The 19,838-nt window shown below is 37.4% G+C and overlaps 2 protein-coding genes across 3 annotated transcripts in view; both read right to left on the bottom strand.

Annotated features, from left to right (window-relative positions):
* The window catches only part of nudt15 (nudix (nucleoside diphosphate linked moiety X)-type motif 15), a 426,914-nt gene that overhangs the window by 141,028 nt on the left and 266,048 nt on the right, over positions 1-19,838 (bottom strand). The gene's annotated exons all lie outside the window — the stretch shown is intronic.
* The window catches only part of xirp2a (xin actin binding repeat containing 2a), a 47,038-nt gene continuing 45,720 nt past the window's right edge, over positions 18,521-19,838 (bottom strand). For both annotated transcript variants that reach the window (XM_062997730.1, XM_062997731.1), the window contains 2 exons: positions 19,633-19,766; positions 18,521-18,610 (listed from right to left, as the gene is read on the bottom strand). In XM_062997730.1, coding sequence (XP_062853800.1) covers positions 19,672-19,766 — 95 coding nt within the window. In that variant the 3' untranslated portion in view covers positions 18,521-18,610; positions 19,633-19,671. The remainder of the gene's footprint in view (positions 18,611-19,632; positions 19,767-19,838) is intronic.

The following is a 19,838-nucleotide window of genomic DNA, read 5'->3' as shown; positions in this document are numbered from 1 at the left end:
TTATCAGTTCACACAAGGTTATATCGAACACAGTCTTGGACAATTTTGTATCTCCAATTTACCTCACTTGCACATCTTTGGACTGTGGGAGAAAACCGGAGCACCCGGAGAAAACCCACGCGGACAAGGGGAGAACATGCAAACTCCACACAGAAAGGACCTGGACTGCCCCACCTGGGGTTCGAACCCAGGACCTTCTCGCAGTGAGGCAACAGTGCTACCCACTTAGCCACCGTGCCACCCAGGCAGTATTCAGTAACAATGCTAGGTTGTTAACCTGTGACACTTTTTAATAAAAGAATTTCCAGTGGGGGATACAATTATCTAACCACTGTTGTATTTAATAATGAATATTCACCCAAATCAGGAAGTTAATATACATTCATTCTTGCATTTCAGGCCTGTAATACATACTTAAAAAAGTTGGAACAGGGCAATTTAGGGCTAGTAATGAGGTAAAACCTGATTAATGATGTGATTTCAAACAGGTGATATCAACAGATACAAAAGCAGTATCCATAAAAGGCTGAGTCTTTGAGGAGCAACGATGGGCAGAAGATCTCCAGTTTGTTAAAAAAAGCATGAGGAAACATGTTTAAAAATAATGTTCCTCAAATAAAGATTGGAAGGGATTTGCATATTCCTCCTTCTACAGTGCATATTATCATTAAACAATCATGGAATTAGGAAATGCCTAAACTGAACACCTGTGATTGCCCATCCCTCAGATGGCACTGCATTAAGAACGCCATTTATTAATAGCATATACAGTATAACCACATGGGCAAGAGATTTGTCAAGAACTACAATGCAGAGTTAAAACTTTACTGTGCAAAAAAGAAGCCTTATGTTAACAATGTCTAGAAGTGGAGTTAGGTTCTTTGGGTCTGGAGGTATCTGGGATGGACCATCACACTGTAGAAACGTGTTTTGTGGATAGACAAACCAGTATTTTTTTTGAAAGACAAATTGATGCTGTGTGCTCTGGACCAAAAACAAAAAGGACCATCCAAACTGCTATCAGCAACAAGTCCAAATGCCAGGGTCTGTCATGGTATGGGGTTGTGTCAGTGTCCTTGGCAAAGATAAGTAACACTTCTGTGATGGCAGCATTAAGAAAGGTACATTGAGATTTTAGAATGGTTGTGATAGAAAAGGATATGGGTACTAGACTGGCCTGTCCCCAAAAGAGAATGCATGGAGAATAAAAAAAAAAAACCCCTGCAAAATATTAGTTGATGATTAGCTGAAATGTCTTGATAATGTCTTGTGTGGTCTAATGAGTCCACTCCAAGATCTGTTGCAAGACCTCAATATTAATTCTGTTGCCGCTCAGGTGGCGCAGCGGTAAAAAGACACGCTGCAACCAGAGCTGGATTCTGAGTACCTGGTATTGAATCCAGCTCTGCTTCACCGGTTCGAAGCTGGGCGGCTGTATGAGCAACGATTGGCCGGTTGCTCAGTTGGGGGATGGGACAAAGAACCGGATGTGGGTCTCTCTCTGTCAGAATGCGATTACGACCTCTGCCGGCTGAATAGAGGCGCCTGCACAAGAGATGAGGAAGAGTAGGGGTGTGTCTCTCCGCATGCAACACTAGGTGGCGCCAAAGTCATCAATGTGTGGGTGGCAAAAATGCATCCGGCTGCTGCTCATGTTTCAGAGGGGATATGGGTTAGCTTCGATCTCCTCGGTCAGGGCAGGGTTTGGCATAGACAGAGAGGAAGCACGATGCAAATTGAACAATTGGATGTGGGGAGAAAAAGGGGGAAAAATATATAAATTAATTCTGTTTAATACAGAAACTTCAGAATACACACTAATAAAACGTCTGATTTAAACGTCTGTTGCCCTGTGACGGACCCTGACCAGGATGAAGCAGTGAAATATAAATGTATTGAAACTAGGGCTGTCGAAGTTAACGCATTAACGCGATCTCAATTTAACGCGATTTTAAAAAAGTGCCGTTAACGCAAATTCTATACAGGAAAAATTTACCTATACAGGCAGTGAGTGCCATGTAGAATTACATCACGAAGACCCGCATTGTTATGTTTTGTACTTAACCACGAAATACAAATGACACTAGTTATGTGGAGAACGAGTTGTCTTTATTGCTTAATCCACAACTTGGAGCATCACACTTAAACATAACACGCCGTTACCCGCTGGTCACCCGATACACATATCAGCTCAGTGACGTACAACACACAGTGGTAACGTGATACGAAGATCACGTAAATGATATATATATATATCACACGCATGATAATAATAAGCTTTTTTCTCTCTTAATTTTCCCTGACAAGTGAAAAACCAAAATATAGCAACCTTAACATTATGAGGAAGAATTTCAAAGATATTCCTTTGCAATACTTTATCATTTCAAGAATATGATACAGACTGACCAACACTATTAAGCCAAATCAGCATTAAAAATTGACTTTACTTTTAATAGCCTTCTACAATGCTGGTGCTTCTTAAAACTGAATATTCTCTTTTAAACAGAAGTGTTATTTAAATGCTATTCAATTGTTTTCCAACAAAATCCGCCCAATTTGGAGGACAGCCGCCCAATCTGGCAACACTGGAACACGTTGTTATTATTATCGCGTTAACTTCGACAGCCCTAATAAAAACGTATTCTGATATCCAGTTAGCAGCGTAGGGTTTATATAGCAGCAGGTAGAATAAGGTGAGAATAAGGTGCAAAAACAATGCAATATTGTGCAAAGATGCAAGTAATAAAGTCACTAGTATGAGTTGTCAGAACCCAGGGAACAAGACTGTGTTGATTGTGAATTAGTTTTTGTGTATGTTAGTGTATGTACACCAATCAGCCATAACATTAAAACCACCTCCTTTAAAAAAAAAAAAGAAAAAAAAAAAGCGATTAATCGCGATTAACTATATAAAATTCTGAGATTAATCGCGGTTAAAATTTTTAATCGTTTGACAGCCCTAATTGAAACTAATTAATAAATGTTACATTTAGTCATTTAAATCTAAACTTACAGTCCACTCAACAGTTTATTAGGATTTTAACATGTTTAACACTTAGATTCATGACAGGACAGGTAGTTACAGGTTACACACGATTCATTAGTTCCGGTTCAATGTTCAAGTGTAGACTGTGACCGAGGTCTTGAAGAAAACCCACACAGACTTGGGGAGAACAGGCAAACTTCACACAGGTTTTCTATCAGGAAGATGGTCATGACAGAAGCTTAAATTTGTGTTCGGAAAACATTGATGTGTGTTGATCTGGACATAATTTAGATCACTGTCCTGTTGGAAGATCCAGTAATGACCCATTTTTAGTTTATTGGCAGATTAAAACAGATTTTGATTTAATGTCCTGGTATTTCGTGGAGTTGATGATGCCATGTATCCTAACTAAGTTCCTAGGACCTTGGGACGAAAAAGAGTCCCACAACATCACAGACCCTTAAGCATATTTAAAGCTGGCATCAGGTTCCATACAGTGCAATCATTCTTTTAACACCAAACCCACTTGAGTTTTCATTGCTAAAAAGTATAATTTTTGTTCCATCTGACCATATAACACAGTTTCAGTCAAAGTCTCAATAGTGTTTAGCAAATCACAGGTGCTTACATTTGTGGTTAAATGACAGCAAATTACCTTTGAAATTTCTCACAAGAGAAGCACTTAAGAACACAAATTAAATAAGGCAAAACCGTGTTGACCTTTATAAATCAGGCAATGGCTGTAAAAAGCTGGAAATGTACATATTCACTGGGCATTTATCAAGAAAGGTAAAAAAAACCTGCCTGAAAGAACGTGCAAAATAGATTTAATAATAATAATAATACATTTTATTTATATAGCGCTTTTCAAGATACTCAAAGACGCTTTACATAAGACAAATAATCAAAACAAATACGTACATACACCATACAAATCATAGTACAAAATCAAAATAGTACATCAACATCAAGAATAATTAAGATAAAAACAAAGAGAGCAGCATAAGACAGTTCATTAAAAATTAGCTAAATTATGAGAGAGAACAACAAATATAGAACAATTTCTTAAAATTAGACAGAAACAGGACAGATTCACATGCAATCAGGAAACTGAAAACTTTACAAGTTTTAGGATCTAGGACTTCACATTTCTGTCGTGATCTAAGTATAAAAACTATTAAAAAGAATAGCAAAAATAAAAGCATTTATTTCGTGTTGTTACAAGTTAAATGCCATTTTGAATAGATGAGTTTTGAGAAGTGACTTGAATTTGGACAGGTCAGGACAATCTCGTAGGTGTTTGGGGAGAGCATTCCATAAAGATGGAGCAGCTATGGAAAAGGCCCTGTCACCCCAGGTCCGGTGCTTGGTCCTAGAGGGTATGGACAGTAGGTTAGCCTCAGAAGAGCGAAGGCTACAGGAGGGAATGTGCTGATGGAGCAGGTCGGTGAGGTAGGATGGGGCCTGATTATGGAGAGCTTTGTGAGTGAATAGAAGAATTTTGAATTGAATGCGTTGAGCAACGGGAAGCCAATGAAGTTTTTGTAGAACAGGTGTAATATGATCACGGGAGCGAGTATGAGTAAGGAGGCGAGCAGCTGAATTCTGGATATACTGAAGTTTTTTTAGGATTTTGTTAGATGTACCATAAAGGATGCTATTGCAATAATCAATTCTGGATGTAATAAAAGCATGAATCAAGGTTTCGGCGGCAGAAAAGGAGAGTGATGGACGTAGACGTGCTATGTTTTTTAGATGAAAGAAAGCAGTTTTGGTGATGTGATTTACATGGCGGTCAAAAGAGAGGTTGCTATCAAAAATTACACCAAGATTTCGGATGTTAGAAGACGGAGACAAAGTGTCATTATCAATGGTAATTTGAAAATTTTTTGTGGTTTTTGCCAGGGTTGTAGGACCTACGATGATCATATCAGATTTTTCACAGTTTAATTTGAGGAAATTAGCTTTCATCCACAATTTCATTTCAGTGATGCAATTTGTCAGAGTGGAGTGAAGTTCAGTATTAATGGATTTGGAGGAGATGTAAAGCTGAATATCATCAGCATAGCAGTGGAAATGTAAACCATGCCGACGTATGATGTCACCAAGGGGGAGCATATAAAGAATAAACAAAAGGGGACCTAACACTGAGCCTTGGGGAACGCCTTGGGACAGTGGAGCAATGGCAGAACTACAATTGTTGATATTAACAAACTGTTGTCTGTTTACGAGATATGACCTTAACCACAAAAGGGCAGTACCAGTGATGTTGACAGAGGATTCAAGGCGGGACAGAAGAATGGAGTGATTAATGGTGTCAAAAGCTGCAGTAAGATCAAGGAGGACGAGAATATTAATTTGTCCAGAGTCTGAGGAAAGAAGAAGGTCATTTGTGACTTTGAGGAGGGCTGACTCAGTGCTGTGCTGGGGGCGGAAACCAGACTGAAATGATTCAAATAGATTATTGGAATTTAGGTGATCTTTGAGCTGTGAGGCAACAACACGTTCCAGTATTTTCGACAGAAATGGAAGATTGGAAATGGGCCGAAAGTTACTCATAATGTTAGAGTCAAGTCCAGGTTTTTTAAGTATGGGAGTAACAGCAGCCAATTTGAGTGATTGAGGGACTGAGCCAGAACTAAGAGAGGAATTGATTATCTCTGTGATAAGTGATGAGATAACTGGAAAACAACCCTTAACAAGTTTTGATGGAGCAGGATCCAAAACACAAGTGGAGCTTCGCATCCCTGTTAAGATCTCAGATAGGTCCAAATGAGACACAGGTGAGAACTGAGACAGAGGCTGGGTAATAAATTGAGGTGAGATAGGCGGAGAAACAGAGATGACAGGGGAAACTGTCAGAAAATTGTGGATATTCTCAACTTTTGTTTGAAAAAATGAGAGGTAAGAGTTACACTTGTCAACTGTAAAGGAATTGGTAGTATTGTCAACTGGTTTGAGAAGTTTATTTATTGTGGAAAAGAGAGTCTTAGGATTTGTTGATCCAGCATGTATGAGTTCGGAATAGTAAGTGGATCGGGCTGCCGTAAGAGCGTCTTTGTAATGTTGAAGATAATCAGAATAAATCTGATAATGTACTGTTAGACCGGTTTTCTTATAAAGTCTTTCAAGCTGGCGTTTACGGGATTTCATTTGGTGAAGCTCAATTGTGTACCATGGTGCAGAATGACTAAATGAAACAAATTTGGTTCTCAAAGGAGCCAGCTCATCAAGACATGAGGCGAGTATGTCATTATAGTAATCGACAAGGTCAGATGAATTACTAGACAGTACAGGACAGACAGACATCTTTTTAACAAGAGAATCTGAGAAAGCAGAGGGAGAGATATATTGAAGATTCCTGAAGGATATTTTACGTTTAGCTCTAGTGATGGGCCTAGTGACCTCAATGTCCATGATGATTGATTTAAGGGTCATCCACAGAGATCTGCAGATTATTTTAACATGTTAAGGTCACCAAGTCTTCTAATCTAGATGCCAAGCCAACAAACTGTTAGTAAAGACAACACTGGAACTTGGTTCTTGTTTCTGCGTTCAAAAAGGACAACATTTAAGCTTTTTGGTAACACTCAAATGTATTCAAAGTGAAAATAACCTAATCTCCACTAAGCAGTTAAAGTTTTAGTGATGTTTTAGGACTTTTAGGGTGGTGGTTTTAGTTCTGCCTCAAGCAAAATATGATCCAAAACATGTTCAAATCCACATAACACTGTTTTAGCACAGAAACAAGCTTTTGCATAGGTCACCTTAGTACCATGACCAAAACTTTGTGGGAGCCAAAGAAAGTCATCAAATAAGGACACAGAATCCTGCTTAATCTGCAGAGATTCTGTATTGAATATTTGTTCTGGAATCAGATGTTTAATTAAGCATTGACGTAACAACCTGGTGCTGTCATATTGGCACATATTGCACAAAGTAGTTAAAACATTTGTTTCTGTGTAACATTTATTTAAGTTTGTATGAGTGAACTTCAACACATTTATTTTCTGACCTCATTTACTCATCTTCACCAACAGTGCTAAATAATTTTAGAAAAGAGATAGAAATAAGAATTCTATAAATATAAAGTATTTTTAGTCTACCATAAAAAAACATGCTGAACATAAATGTAGATAGATAGATAGATAGATAGATAGATAGATAGATAGATAGATAGATAGATAGATAGATAGATAGATAGATAGATAGACACTTTATTGATCCCGAAGGTCATTAAACAGACCAACAATGGTCTCTTTAATTAAATGTCCAACAATGTCCAACAATGCAAAGGAAATTAATAAACACAAACAATATACTTTTGGCAATGTTACAGCATTTAATTACCAATAAGTTTTAAAACCGGTAAATGGGGTCAGGATATAGTTATATATGTTGTTTTTTTTAAATAATTCATGGGTTTACAACCCTTTAAATGATGCACTATGAGACAGCAGCTTACATTTATGATAGACTGTTATGTAATAGAGACAGTGTTGACATAGATGTTTAATGCTTTAATTTCACACTTTGTGGATTATTCATATTTTATTATAGAGATCTTTTTTAAACAACATTGATCACCCTTGGAAATATTAATGCTATCCCAGTCACATTGTTAAACCATGCTTACAAATCACCCACAGCTCTAACTTTGCTAAGAAAGCAACATATCCAGTACTGAATAAACAAATGATGCAGTGAATAATTGTTTAATGTTAATGAATGGTAAATTAAAAGCTAGAGTTGATTGCTAGAGTTAGTGCTGGACAATAATTAGATATCGATATATATCGCGATAGAAAATGTTTCAATAACGGTGATATGATTTTTAAACAAATTCGATCGATATGCTTACGTAAGTGTATGATGACGTGCGCCACAGTTACCGCTCTGATTATTCTACCTACAACACGGTGGATATTAGCGGCTAAATGAGTTCAACAGCTGTGAGTGAACGAGCATCCACAGTCAATCTGCGACCAGCCGTTCGAGGGGAAAAAAAGTCTCTGTGACTCTGAAAGTCTCCGGTGCACCAACAGACACACATTAGGCCCATAATCTAATCATATCTATATATCTAAACAAATCAGAGATAGTGAAGGGCGAGACCAGCGTCATCAATGGCGGGCGGGCGTGTGGAATATGTGTGAGCATCTGTGCTGCTGTTATAGATGTTTGTTTTAATGTAAAAACATCAATCAAATATCGGTGATAAGAAGACGTGACGTGTTTGTCTCAGTTGTTGTTTTCTTTAGTTTATTGACGTGAGAAGAGTTTTGCGCTTCGCTTTCACCGCGACTCTCGACGTAAATAACCGATTTGCTCAGCGCTCGACTCGAGAGATAAAACATCATTAAAGTTCCATGATACAAACAAACATCTGTGTGAAATAACCATCAAACCCAGTCTAACAGCTCCACATGTATCTGTGTTTAGCTGGATTTACTTCACGTGTGCTGTTTATTAAAGCAATAAGCCACGAGAGGCCGTGCATTACTGTGATTTTAGCACGGGGATGACGTTTTTGGCACGACGCGAAGCGGAGTGCCTAAAACTTCTTTCCCCGTGCTAAAATCTTAACAGTAATGCACGGTCTCGAGTGGCTTATTGCTTTTATAAAACGGCGGTCAACATAAAATATAATAAATACAACAATGTTTAATTCATAAATGTATTTATTGTGTATAAACTTACAATAAAGCATTCTTCCGCGACGCAAAATAGTTCGATTAACAGTGTTGCTAGGCAACATGAGGGCGAAAATAACATTAATTTTTTCTATTCAGTGGCGTATTAATATGGAATGATGTGAGGTGGTCATAGGTGTGAGTTTATCGGGGATTTTACAACGGCTTCGAACGCGGCTCAGCCAATCAGATTTTAGGACCGGAACTATCCGTTTTATAAATTTCATGTTAAGCATTGTTCGTTCTGTCCGGGTTACTGTTACCACGTCATATCACACAGTTCATCTTTTTTTAAGGCACTTTAAAAATACGGAGTGTCTATTTGCACCCGGGTACACATAGCATTCCCCACACAGTACAGCTATTCGTACCCCAAAAAGAAAAAGAGCAAACAAACTCAACTGCGCATGTCTACCAACGACTGCTCTGCTGTAGGGCGGAGTTGCAGAAAAATCTGCCTTAAAAATATCAGCGACAAACTGACTCAAAATGTAATAATGTCATGTCATGTAGCCTATGTCAATAATATGCGTCTCGTTACTGCATTCACCATATGTAATATTCTTATCATTGAATGAGATGTGCAGTTTGAAGCCCTTAAAACACTTGCACTTTTAATTTAGATTTTCTTTTTATTTTATTTATCTTGAGTTAAAATTTTAGCTCAGTGAAGCACTTTAAACACCAACACTTTTTCAGTAAGTTACCTTTCTTGTAGAATTGTGCTTCAAATAAGAACTTTATGTTGACCAGATTGTTAGTTAATCAATATCAATAAAAAAAAGTGAACCTGATTTAGGTGCACCTAACTTTTGTGCTGGTGCACCAAAGAAAAACAGTTAGGCACACCAGTGCAACCAGTGCAAAAAGTTAGTCTAGAGCCCTGAGTGTTGCCAGATTGGGCGGTTTTCCTCTAAAATAAAAATTTCTTTTTCACTTCCATTTAAAAAGAAAATATTCAGTTTTAAGAAGCTCCAGCATTGTGGAAGGCTGTTAAAAGTAAAGTCAATGCTGATTTGGCTTAATAGTGTTGGTCAGTCTGTATTATATTGTAAGAAAATTAAAATTTGTTTTCCATGCATTCACGCTAGCATGTTCTGGGGTTCAAATGAGTCTCATCAGTACACACAAGTTCGCAATCAAATGATCAAGTACTGCAAAAGAATATCTTTGAAATTCTTCCTCATAATGTTAAGGTTATATGCTATATTTTAGTTTTTTACTTGTCAGGAAAAATGAGAAAAAATAAAAAGCTTATGATGCTAGGCTTGATGTAATTCTACATGGCACTCACTGCCTGTATAGGTAAACGAGTGAGTGACCAAAACACTACTAGATCCACAGCAACTTGCTACATAAAAGAATAAGGTATCAGACAGTTTCTGTGCCACCCCTGTGTGAGCAGTGGTCTCAGTCTGGCCACCCCTATGAAAATTGTCTGGCTCTGCCACTGTCCACAGCTGAAAAAGAAGCAGATGAAATAGCCGATAAGAGAGGAAGGACTAATTCAGTGGTTTATTTAGCTTGTATTTCTTGCCAGAAACCAGAAAAGAGGTTTGCAGGTACAGCCATCCAATTTTGGTGGCAGTTTTTCTGACATTTGTATTATTCATATCGATATCGGAATTATATCGTATCGACCGAAATTAGGAGTTATATCGTGATATAAATTTTAGGCATATCGTCCAGCCCTAGCTAGAGTTTTAACCTGTACACCAACAGATGAAATAATGAGACAGCATCAATACCTGGACCGCATCAATAACCAAACATCAATAACCAACCATCAATAACTGAACTGCATCGATTACCTGACAGCATCAAAAGCATTTATACTTAGGCAGCAAAACAGCATCAGTGATCAAATTGATAGCATTGATAAACAGACAGCATCAATATCTGTACAGTGTCAATAACCAAATAGTATCAACAACCAAACAGTAACCAAAAACCATCAATAACTGGAGAGCACTAATACCTGGACAGACTCAATGACCGCACAGCAACAACTAAACAGCACCAACACAATTAACTAATTAACTAGCCAACTAACTAACCAACTCTATACGTTTTCACCTGACAGCATCAATCACTAAACAGCATTAAAAACCAACCAACATCAATAACCAACCAACATTAATAACCTAACAGCTTCAGTAGCATTCATACTCGGACAGCACTGATAACAAAACAGCATAAATGACCGAATAGATAGCATTGATAAACGGACAGCATTAATAACTGTAGTGTCAATAACCAAGTAGTATCAATAACCAAACAGTAACCAAAAAACTATTATTAACTGGAGAGCACTAATACCTGGACAGACTCAATGACCGCACAGCAACAACCAAACAGCACCAACACAATTAACTAACTAACTAGCCAACTAACTAACCAACTCTATACGTTTTTATCTGACAGAATCAATCACTAAGCAACATAAAAATAAAAAAAACAGTAACCAGACAGCATTGATATCTGGAGAGCATCAAGATCGCAAGAGCATCAGTAACCATACAGCATCAATAACCAAACAGCATAAAAACCTGGACAGCATCAATAACTGACTAGTATCCACAACTAACCAGTATAAAGAACCAAACGGAGTCAATAACCAAACAGTATCAGTACTGAAACAACATTAATAACAGGACAGGACAGCATCAGTGACCTTAGAGCACCAGTAACTGGACAGAATATATAACCAAACTGCATCAGTGACTAGATAGCACAAATAACCGACCAATATCAACAACCTAACAGTATAAACTGCATTGCTAATATACATTATTAATAACTGGACAACATCATTAACCAAACAGCATCAATAACAGGCAGTATAAATAGTGGAGAAGGTTAAATAATTAGGCATCATCAGTACCCGAACAGCGTTAATAACCGGACTGTATCAACAAGAGCACATTAATAACTGGACAGTACTGATAAACAGACAACGTTTATAACAGACAACGTTTATAACCGACAACTTGAACAGCTCGAGGGCATTGATAAAAGATGCTGTGTTGTTTAAATGATAAAAACGCAAATGTGTATTCGAACGATAAACTTGGTTAGGACTGTTGTACACAAACGGAACATGTGAAAATGGTGTTTATCAGCCTGCAATTCATTCCTCTGTATGACTGACACACCACCACACTACATACGCTACACACAAAACACACACGCACGTACACGCGCACACACACACTGCGTTTCACAGAGAAACAATAAATGAACTGGTATGTTAAACAGCTTATTAAATACAGACAGAAAGCAGGAAAGTACCGGATTAACGTTGGTGCATTGTATCGTGTAGCAGCTCGTTGTTGTGCAGTGCAGTGCGCAGCGTCGGCTGAGGGAGCTATTCAATTAGCATCACCCTCTCAAACACACCGTAATAAAGACTGACAGAGAGACAGCGCCACCCTGCGCCTCATTACTGTAATAGAGCTAATAGAGAGACTTCTAAAGTATTAAGTGAAAAAAGACAAATATATTAAAGTGTTCTTTAATATAAAAAATCTCCTAAAAATTCTTTCAAAAGGAAAAAGCTTCATTCATTTTATATGAGTGGCATTCTGCTGTACAGAAGTTGCAGTTTTGTATCATGTGGGTTTGTGCGTCACAACCAGTCAAGGATGTTCTATGATTTAAAGGCTGCACTGGATTGACTTCCATAATTAAAAAAATAGGAAAATGAATCATCATTTTAAATTAAAAATTGAATGGATTCTTTTTGGGATAATTAAAAGTGATATATTGAATTCAGGTGGGATTTATGTTGTTAATCTTCTCCTAATATTATCCAAATATCACATTCTTCTTGTCTTCTTGTTTCTCAGCCTTTGTCCCGGTTTTCGGTTACGGGGTCAGCATTTCCGGCTTCTTCCCGTTAGGGGTCACCGGCGGGATTTGGCACAGTTTGCCCTTCCTGACAAACAACCCTCCCTATTTATCCGGGCTTGGGACCTGCACTACAATGCATCCCAGCGGCTAGGTAACTATGGGACAATTCAGTGTCTCCAATTAGCCTATCGGCATGTCTTTTGACTGTGGGAGGAAACCGGAGCACCCGGAGAAAACCCACGCAGACACGGGGAGAACATGCAAACACCGCACAGAAAGGACCCGGACCGCCCCACCCGGGGATCAAACCCAGGACCTTCTCGCTGTGAGGCGACAGTGCTACCCACTTAGCCACCGTGCCGCCCATCCAAATATCACAAAATTATTGTTGTAAATTTATGAATAATAGACCAAATTTCAACACTTTTTAAAGCATCTTTTATATCTTACATTAATGCAATAAAACTCAAGTACCTTAACACTGCTTAAAACTTCTCCTTTCCTTAATGTTTATAAAAATCATTTATTTTAGGTAATTATTATGTAAATTTCATTGTGTATTTTATATTTTGGCTGTGATTTCATGTAATCTCATGTAATATATACTGTATGTTGTTCAATAAAGTTGTTAAATTATCCATGACCTCACTATACTCACTTTTTCAGTCCTTCTAATGTGTCAAAGTATTGTTTCTTAAAAACTGAGTCTTTAGTTGATAACCAAATAGTAGGGGTGTAACGATACACTCTGCCCACGATTCGATTTGATTCACGATACTGAGCTCACGATTCGATTTTCTCACGATTCTTTTTTTGAAGAGTAAACAGTGCAAAACAATGCACATTTTCTTGTACATTTTTTAAACAAAAAAAAAACTTCAGTCCCTTGCAATTAAAGGTAATTACCAAGAACAGAGTACTTTACTGTAACCTAACAGGTTTACCAAATTTAAGTTACTTATTGCCATCTTAAATTGAAAATCAACTAAATCAAATTTTCTTTGTTGCTTGAACTAATGTATTAACAAATTACATGTAAAATGAATTACTAATGTAAAAAAATATTGTATCTAATGTTTATTATTTAAATTGCTTTATTTATATACTCAACATGGAACAGAGTGCTACAACAATAAATTATAAAATACAAAAACAAAGACCCATCTCAATTAGACCAAAAGGTCTGATTGTGTATATTACTTGTAAATTTGCATCTAGAGTGAAAGAACACATCAACACATAAATTACAGAACGCACGTGCACTCGTACGATCGCGCAGATGTCCACGATGCACATCGCTACATTTTTGCATCGCGATGCATCGTGAAACGATGTATCGTTACACCCCTACCAAATAGGAATAAAATTTGTAGTATCCATAGAAGACCCCTTGTGCTTAACAGAAACCTGATCCCCTACTGTTTAATTTTCGGCAGCTCATCACATTTTAACATTCAGTAATTCTACTGTAAATGTACAGTACATTTATGCCTAGATATTATTTAAGCTGTTTCTGCTGCATGCACTATTAAGCAAGCTGCTGCTCTGCCTGTGGCAAAAACACTACAAAAATACATGTTTTAAATAAGTGCAAAAGGCAAAAGTAAACACGAAAGCAAAACCGAATCAGAAAGCTCAACCAGACTTTAAACTCACAGTAGAGTGCATGTATGTTGCTCCACAAAAATAAAGAGACAACACATTTGGTCATTTAAATGGACTTATCAGAACATACTTACAATGTGTAAAGCAGCTAGGATATTTTGATGATAGCCCAATCAATTTGTTAGAACATGCTGCCAACATTGAACATTGTTGTGCAATGCTGGCAGGTGTAGTTACATACAAGATAGGTCTTACTAATAAAGTGATTGGTAACTGAATTTTTATACAGATACAGAGATAAGCCACAACATTAACATTTTAGGGTGTTCCCAGGATGCAGCAGTTAGTACTACTGTAGCACAAATTGGTTAAAAGGTTTATGCTGGCTATGATAAAAGGTGCCACAACATGTGTATAGGGCAGTGCACAGTAGCAGTTTACCTCTGTTCATGCAGACCAATAAGCATGCCCGTATACAGCTGAAAGTGCCTAAACTGGACACATTATCAGAACCAATAAAAAAAGAATAATCACGTTTTCTTTTAAATTATGTGATTGGTTGGGTGGGTGTGCATTCCTTACCTGGGGAATAGATGGTACCAGGGTGCACTATGGTAGGAAAGCAGGTCGGTGGGGACAATGTAATGCTCTGGGCAATGGCAAAGAAACCTTTGGTCCTGGCCATAATGTAGATGTTACTTTGACATTGTTGCAACCCAAGTACACCCCTTCATAACAAAGGCATTCCCTATAGCAGTGGCCTCTTTCAGTAGGATAATGCACCCCGCCACACTGCAAACTTGTTCAGGAATAGTTCGAGGGACAAGTGTCTAAGCTGTTGATTTAGTTGAGTTCCCCAGATCTTAATCTAATTAAGCATCTGTGTGATTTGCTGGACACACAAGTCTGATTCATGGAGGTCCCACCTTACAACTTTTGCAATTTGAATTGACTGGACATGATTTGGAAAGGCACACATCATGGTCTATAGGGGCCCCCAATTTACACTGCATTGTCGGGTCAAAAACAAGCCATGAAGTCTAAAGGAATGACTGCAGTCAAATTGTGGCAAGGTCTAGATCAGGTGAGCAAACCGTATAGAGATGTATTCAAGAAAACTGCAGCTATTATTGCAGTATACAGTATATGCCAGTCATTTTTGTCCATGTGGATTTCCTTTGGGTGCAGTCAGGTCAATTGGACCTAATAAATTACCCTTGGTGTGAATGTGCGTGTGTTTGAGTACATGTGTGTGTGTGTGTTCCAAAGATCAGCTCATTTTTGCACAATACCTTTAGGCTTTTAGGCCTAAAAGAATATTACCTTTTGGCACAACAACAACCCAAATCATACCTCCACATAAACAAGAAAATGGTCCCACCAGAAGATGATCAACGTTTGGAATGGCCCAGACAAAGCCCAGACCCGAATCCAATAAAAATCTAGGGTGTTATCTAAAGAGAGATGAGCACATGAGTTGCCCTTATGATCTGACCAATTTGGAGCACTTTAGCAAGGAAGAGCGGGCAACAATTGCCAAGCCAAGATGTGCCATGCTAATGCCTTTTTTCCCAAAAAAACTAAATGCTGTCATAGAATCTATCACTACAACTACTTTATTATCTTTCTACTGTATATATATTGTTTAACTGCTGTAAATCTGCATTTAAACAAGTACTTTGAATGAAATACAAACCTTGTGTTTCAGAAAATTATTTTTATTGAATGATGCATACACAATGTACAAATCCCATTTACTAAAAAAAAAAGCTGAGACATTTTTGTGAAATACAATGAAAATAAGAATCTGTGATTTATTAATTCTTTCGAATCTAATTTAAGATTTCCAGTGTTTTCACTGATCAACGTCATTGTATTTTGTTAGAATTTGATGTCTTCAACACGCTCAAAAACAGAGGCAAAGTTGTAGCTCACCACTTGGCGCCAATTAGTTCTCAATGCAAGATTGCAAATAATTTAATCTTTCACTATCTACTGTTCATAATATTGTAAAAAGTTTCAGGAAGAGAGATCTCTGTCCATGTAGGCCAAAGCCATGAACCACTGTTAAATATGGTGGTCTTTAAGCTCTCTGACAGCGCTGCATGAGAAACCACCATGCTACTGTGAAGAATATAGCCACATGGGAGACACAAGCTGTCATCAAGGTGACATCTGATGCAGGCATCCAATTCTGTTTGTTTGTTTATTAGGATTTTAACGTCATGTTTTACACTTTTTGGTTACATTCATGACAGGAACGGTAGTTACTCATTACACAAGGTTCATCAGTTTACACAAAGTTATATCGAACACAGTCATGGACAATTTAGTATTTCCAGTTCACCTCACTTGCATGTCTTTGGACCGTGGGCGGAAACCGGAGCACCCGGAGGAAACCCACGCGGACACGGGGAGAACATGCAAACTCTACACAGAAAGGACCCGGACCGCCCCACCTGGGGATCGAACCCAGGACCTTCTTGCTGTGAGGCGACAGTGCTACCCATCCAATTCTAAATTTGTAGACAATGTTGATTTGTAAATTGCAAATCCTTTCTTTCTACTATCATCAGTTAAATAAAGATTCAAGAGAATTAACAAATCACAGCTACTTCTTTTTATTTCATTTGACAAAACATCCCCACCTTTCTGGAAATGGGGTTTGTAAAAGAAATAATAAATCTCAAATCAACTTAAAAGGAGGAACCTGTCATTATAAACAGAACAGGAAAATAGAATCTACATCTGTAAAGAAAATATAAGGGAATCTGCAAAAAACAAAAATTATACACAAGCAGAATATTAAGAAAACTGAGTTTTATAGCAAAACAAACAAAAAAAGATCATATTTCCTTTTTGAACTGCACACCAGGTGCATAACAAAAAGTCAAAGCTTAAAATATTCATGTGTTAAAAAGTGTAATGTGCAGAATAGCTACAACACTGGATTATTACTGAGTACAAAAGTATGTAAGACCATCCTCTCTCCATAAACAGAATAAGAAATATATTTTGTGGGTGGTATAAAATAGCTGATTGTCTAGTTACATTTTACACATAATGCAACCACAGAATTCATCAATCATCATCATCATCGTAAAATCTATTCAGTTTAATTTGCTCCTCTACAGAAAGAGCTTTTGATTCACCCCATAGTGAGCTGGCAGTATTGTCAGAATCATCAAATACAGTCTTATTTTTCTTTACCTCTTTTGTCTCTATTCCAAAGTCCATAAGATCATCCAACTGAGAGCCTGAAGATTTTGTGTTCAGACTTGAGTTTTCGCCGAAGCCTGCAAATATGTCATCCAGAAACTGTGAGGCACTGAACTTATCTGTGTCCTCTCCTCCGTGGTGATCTTGCTTTGCTTCTTCATCTTTGTTGGCACTTGGAAATAGACAGTTGTCATCCTGGAGTAACAGCAAAAGATTAGCACGCATTGGTTCTTTGGTATTGGCTTCCTCGTGGACAGTTTCCTGAGCAGAAGTTGGTAAGCTGACGTCTAGTATTTGTGAGTCTGCTTTGAAGTTGTCCCAAGCAACCAATGTTTCATCACTCTGTGATAACAGGTTACTTCTGTTGTTGTTGTTATTGTTATTGCTGTTAATGTTTCCATTTGAGGGTTGTTCATGAGCAGATACGTCATCTATCACTGTTACCTTTACTTTATCTAATTCCTCACTTCTGTTACTTTCTATCAATTTCTCACTTTCATTATCCTTTATTTGTTCCACATTCTCATAGCCTTCATTTAGTCTCATACTGTGTTTAGTTCGATCTGTGCTGTTCTCCACTCCGTTTACCTTCAAAATTTCTTTGTCTTCTTTTATTTCTAATTTACCATCTTCATGTTCTATTCTTTGCTCCTCACTTTCTGTTATTTTAGGTCCCTCTATTTGCATTCGATTGGCTTGCGTTGTTGATTGCTCTGTGACTTTGCCCTCAGGTTTCTTTGGCTCATAACCAATTTCTTTGGATGCAATTTGTATTTGGTGTTCTTCAGTGTTCTCAGTAATGTAATTTGCTGGTAATGTTTTCTCTTTGAGCACTCGCTCTATATTTTCATTTTCTTTTTTTGATACTGATTCCTCTTTAGGTGGCCAGGAAGGCTTGATGACTTTGAGTTCTTCCTCCAGACCTGAGTTCTTCTTTGGTGTTTCGCTTTGAGGAGGCCAGTTAATTGAAATTTTACTCGCTGGCTTTTTGGCATTTTCTTCCAACTTATGTATACCTTCATTTTCATCTATAACTGAGCCTTTGTTATTTGAGATGTGTATTACTTTGGTTTCTGGTTTGACTGGAGAAACAGTATTATTTGTTTCTGATGTGTTCATCTGATTTTTTGCACTCCAAAGCTCTCTGTGGGGTTTTTCTCCAAATCCTTCATCATAATTTCCTTTAGACTTAAAAAGTTGTTTGTAGTGGGGTTTGCAGTACATCCGTCCATGGAGAGAGGCGTAGTTTCCGAGGCTGGTGGAAAAGCACGATCATTTAGAGTCTGACTTATACATTGTAAATATTTTCATTTAACAATATGAAAAAACAAATTGTCATAAATACCTAATAAATGTACAGTGGTACCTTGTAACTCAACATCCCCTAAACTCAATGTGTGTGCAACTGCTGTGTTGTTCAGCGCTAGGCTTGAGTGGTGTAAGTAAAAGTGCGAATACGAGATGAATCTGCATTCGTGTGGAATAACCGTTCCACATGTATCTGTGTTTAGCTGGATTTTCCTGACTGTTTCACTTTTAAACTTGTGTTACAATTCGAGGTTCTAAGAAATTGTGAGAATTAGCTTTTCAGAGAGAGTCTAAAACGCGTATGATTAAAAAAAGCTTAATGTAACTTAATGTATTTAAAAAACGACATCGAAACACTAAAACTCTCTTAATTATAACTGCTCATAAGTTCTTTCCACTAATTAAGAAGCATAAGGAAACAATAAAGAAGTAAAGGTAAAGTGCAGGTTTTATTGTTTTTTTTATTAATTGTTTTTTAATTGTTTTTCAGTGTTTTATCTTATATTTGTGGTATTTTCAGTGTATAAGTGTCAAAAACAACCCCATTATTTTACATTAGCCTAAAATATATGCAGTTCCATGAGACTATGCATGAGAACGCATTAACAAGTTTTCCATACATCCTTATGGGAAAAAATACCTTAAAACTTGACGCCTTTCAAACTCAGTCTCAGAACCAATTGACGTTGAGTTTCAAGGTACCACTGTATATACTCACAAAGGCATAAATCACAAATATAATCACAATATTTTCATATCCACTTCAAATTTACATAAAATAAAATGTCTTTCAACATTGTACATGTAATTAGGGTTACTATCTTTTTGTCCCACCCATTTTGTAACTTTGACTATGTGGACTGTTTTGTTTAAAGCATTGTAATAAAAATGTAAAAGGCCAACATGGTTAATACTTCTGAATGGGGTTTCTGATATTAGACATTTTAGTAAATATCTGTGATAACTTACCTTAGTTGGCTGTTACAGTGGGCACACCTGAAACAGCTTTTATGAAAATTTTGTTTGTCCGCTATGAGAGACTCCATGGGATACACCCTCTTGCGACATACCCGACACAGTTCGCTGTCTGGCACTTTTATTTTCTGTAAAAGAAGAAACAACAATGGACAAATATGAGATGTGAAATAATATTTGAAATGTTTAGATTTTAGATA

The sequence above is a fragment of the Trichomycterus rosablanca genome, chromosome 6 (assembly GCF_030014385.1).
Source record: "Trichomycterus rosablanca isolate fTriRos1 chromosome 6, fTriRos1.hap1, whole genome shotgun sequence".
Lineage (NCBI taxonomy): Eukaryota > Metazoa > Chordata > Actinopteri > Siluriformes > Trichomycteridae > Trichomycterus > Trichomycterus rosablanca.
The sequence above is the reverse complement of the archived record's forward strand: the minus strand, read 5'-3'. Positions and strand labels throughout refer to the sequence as shown.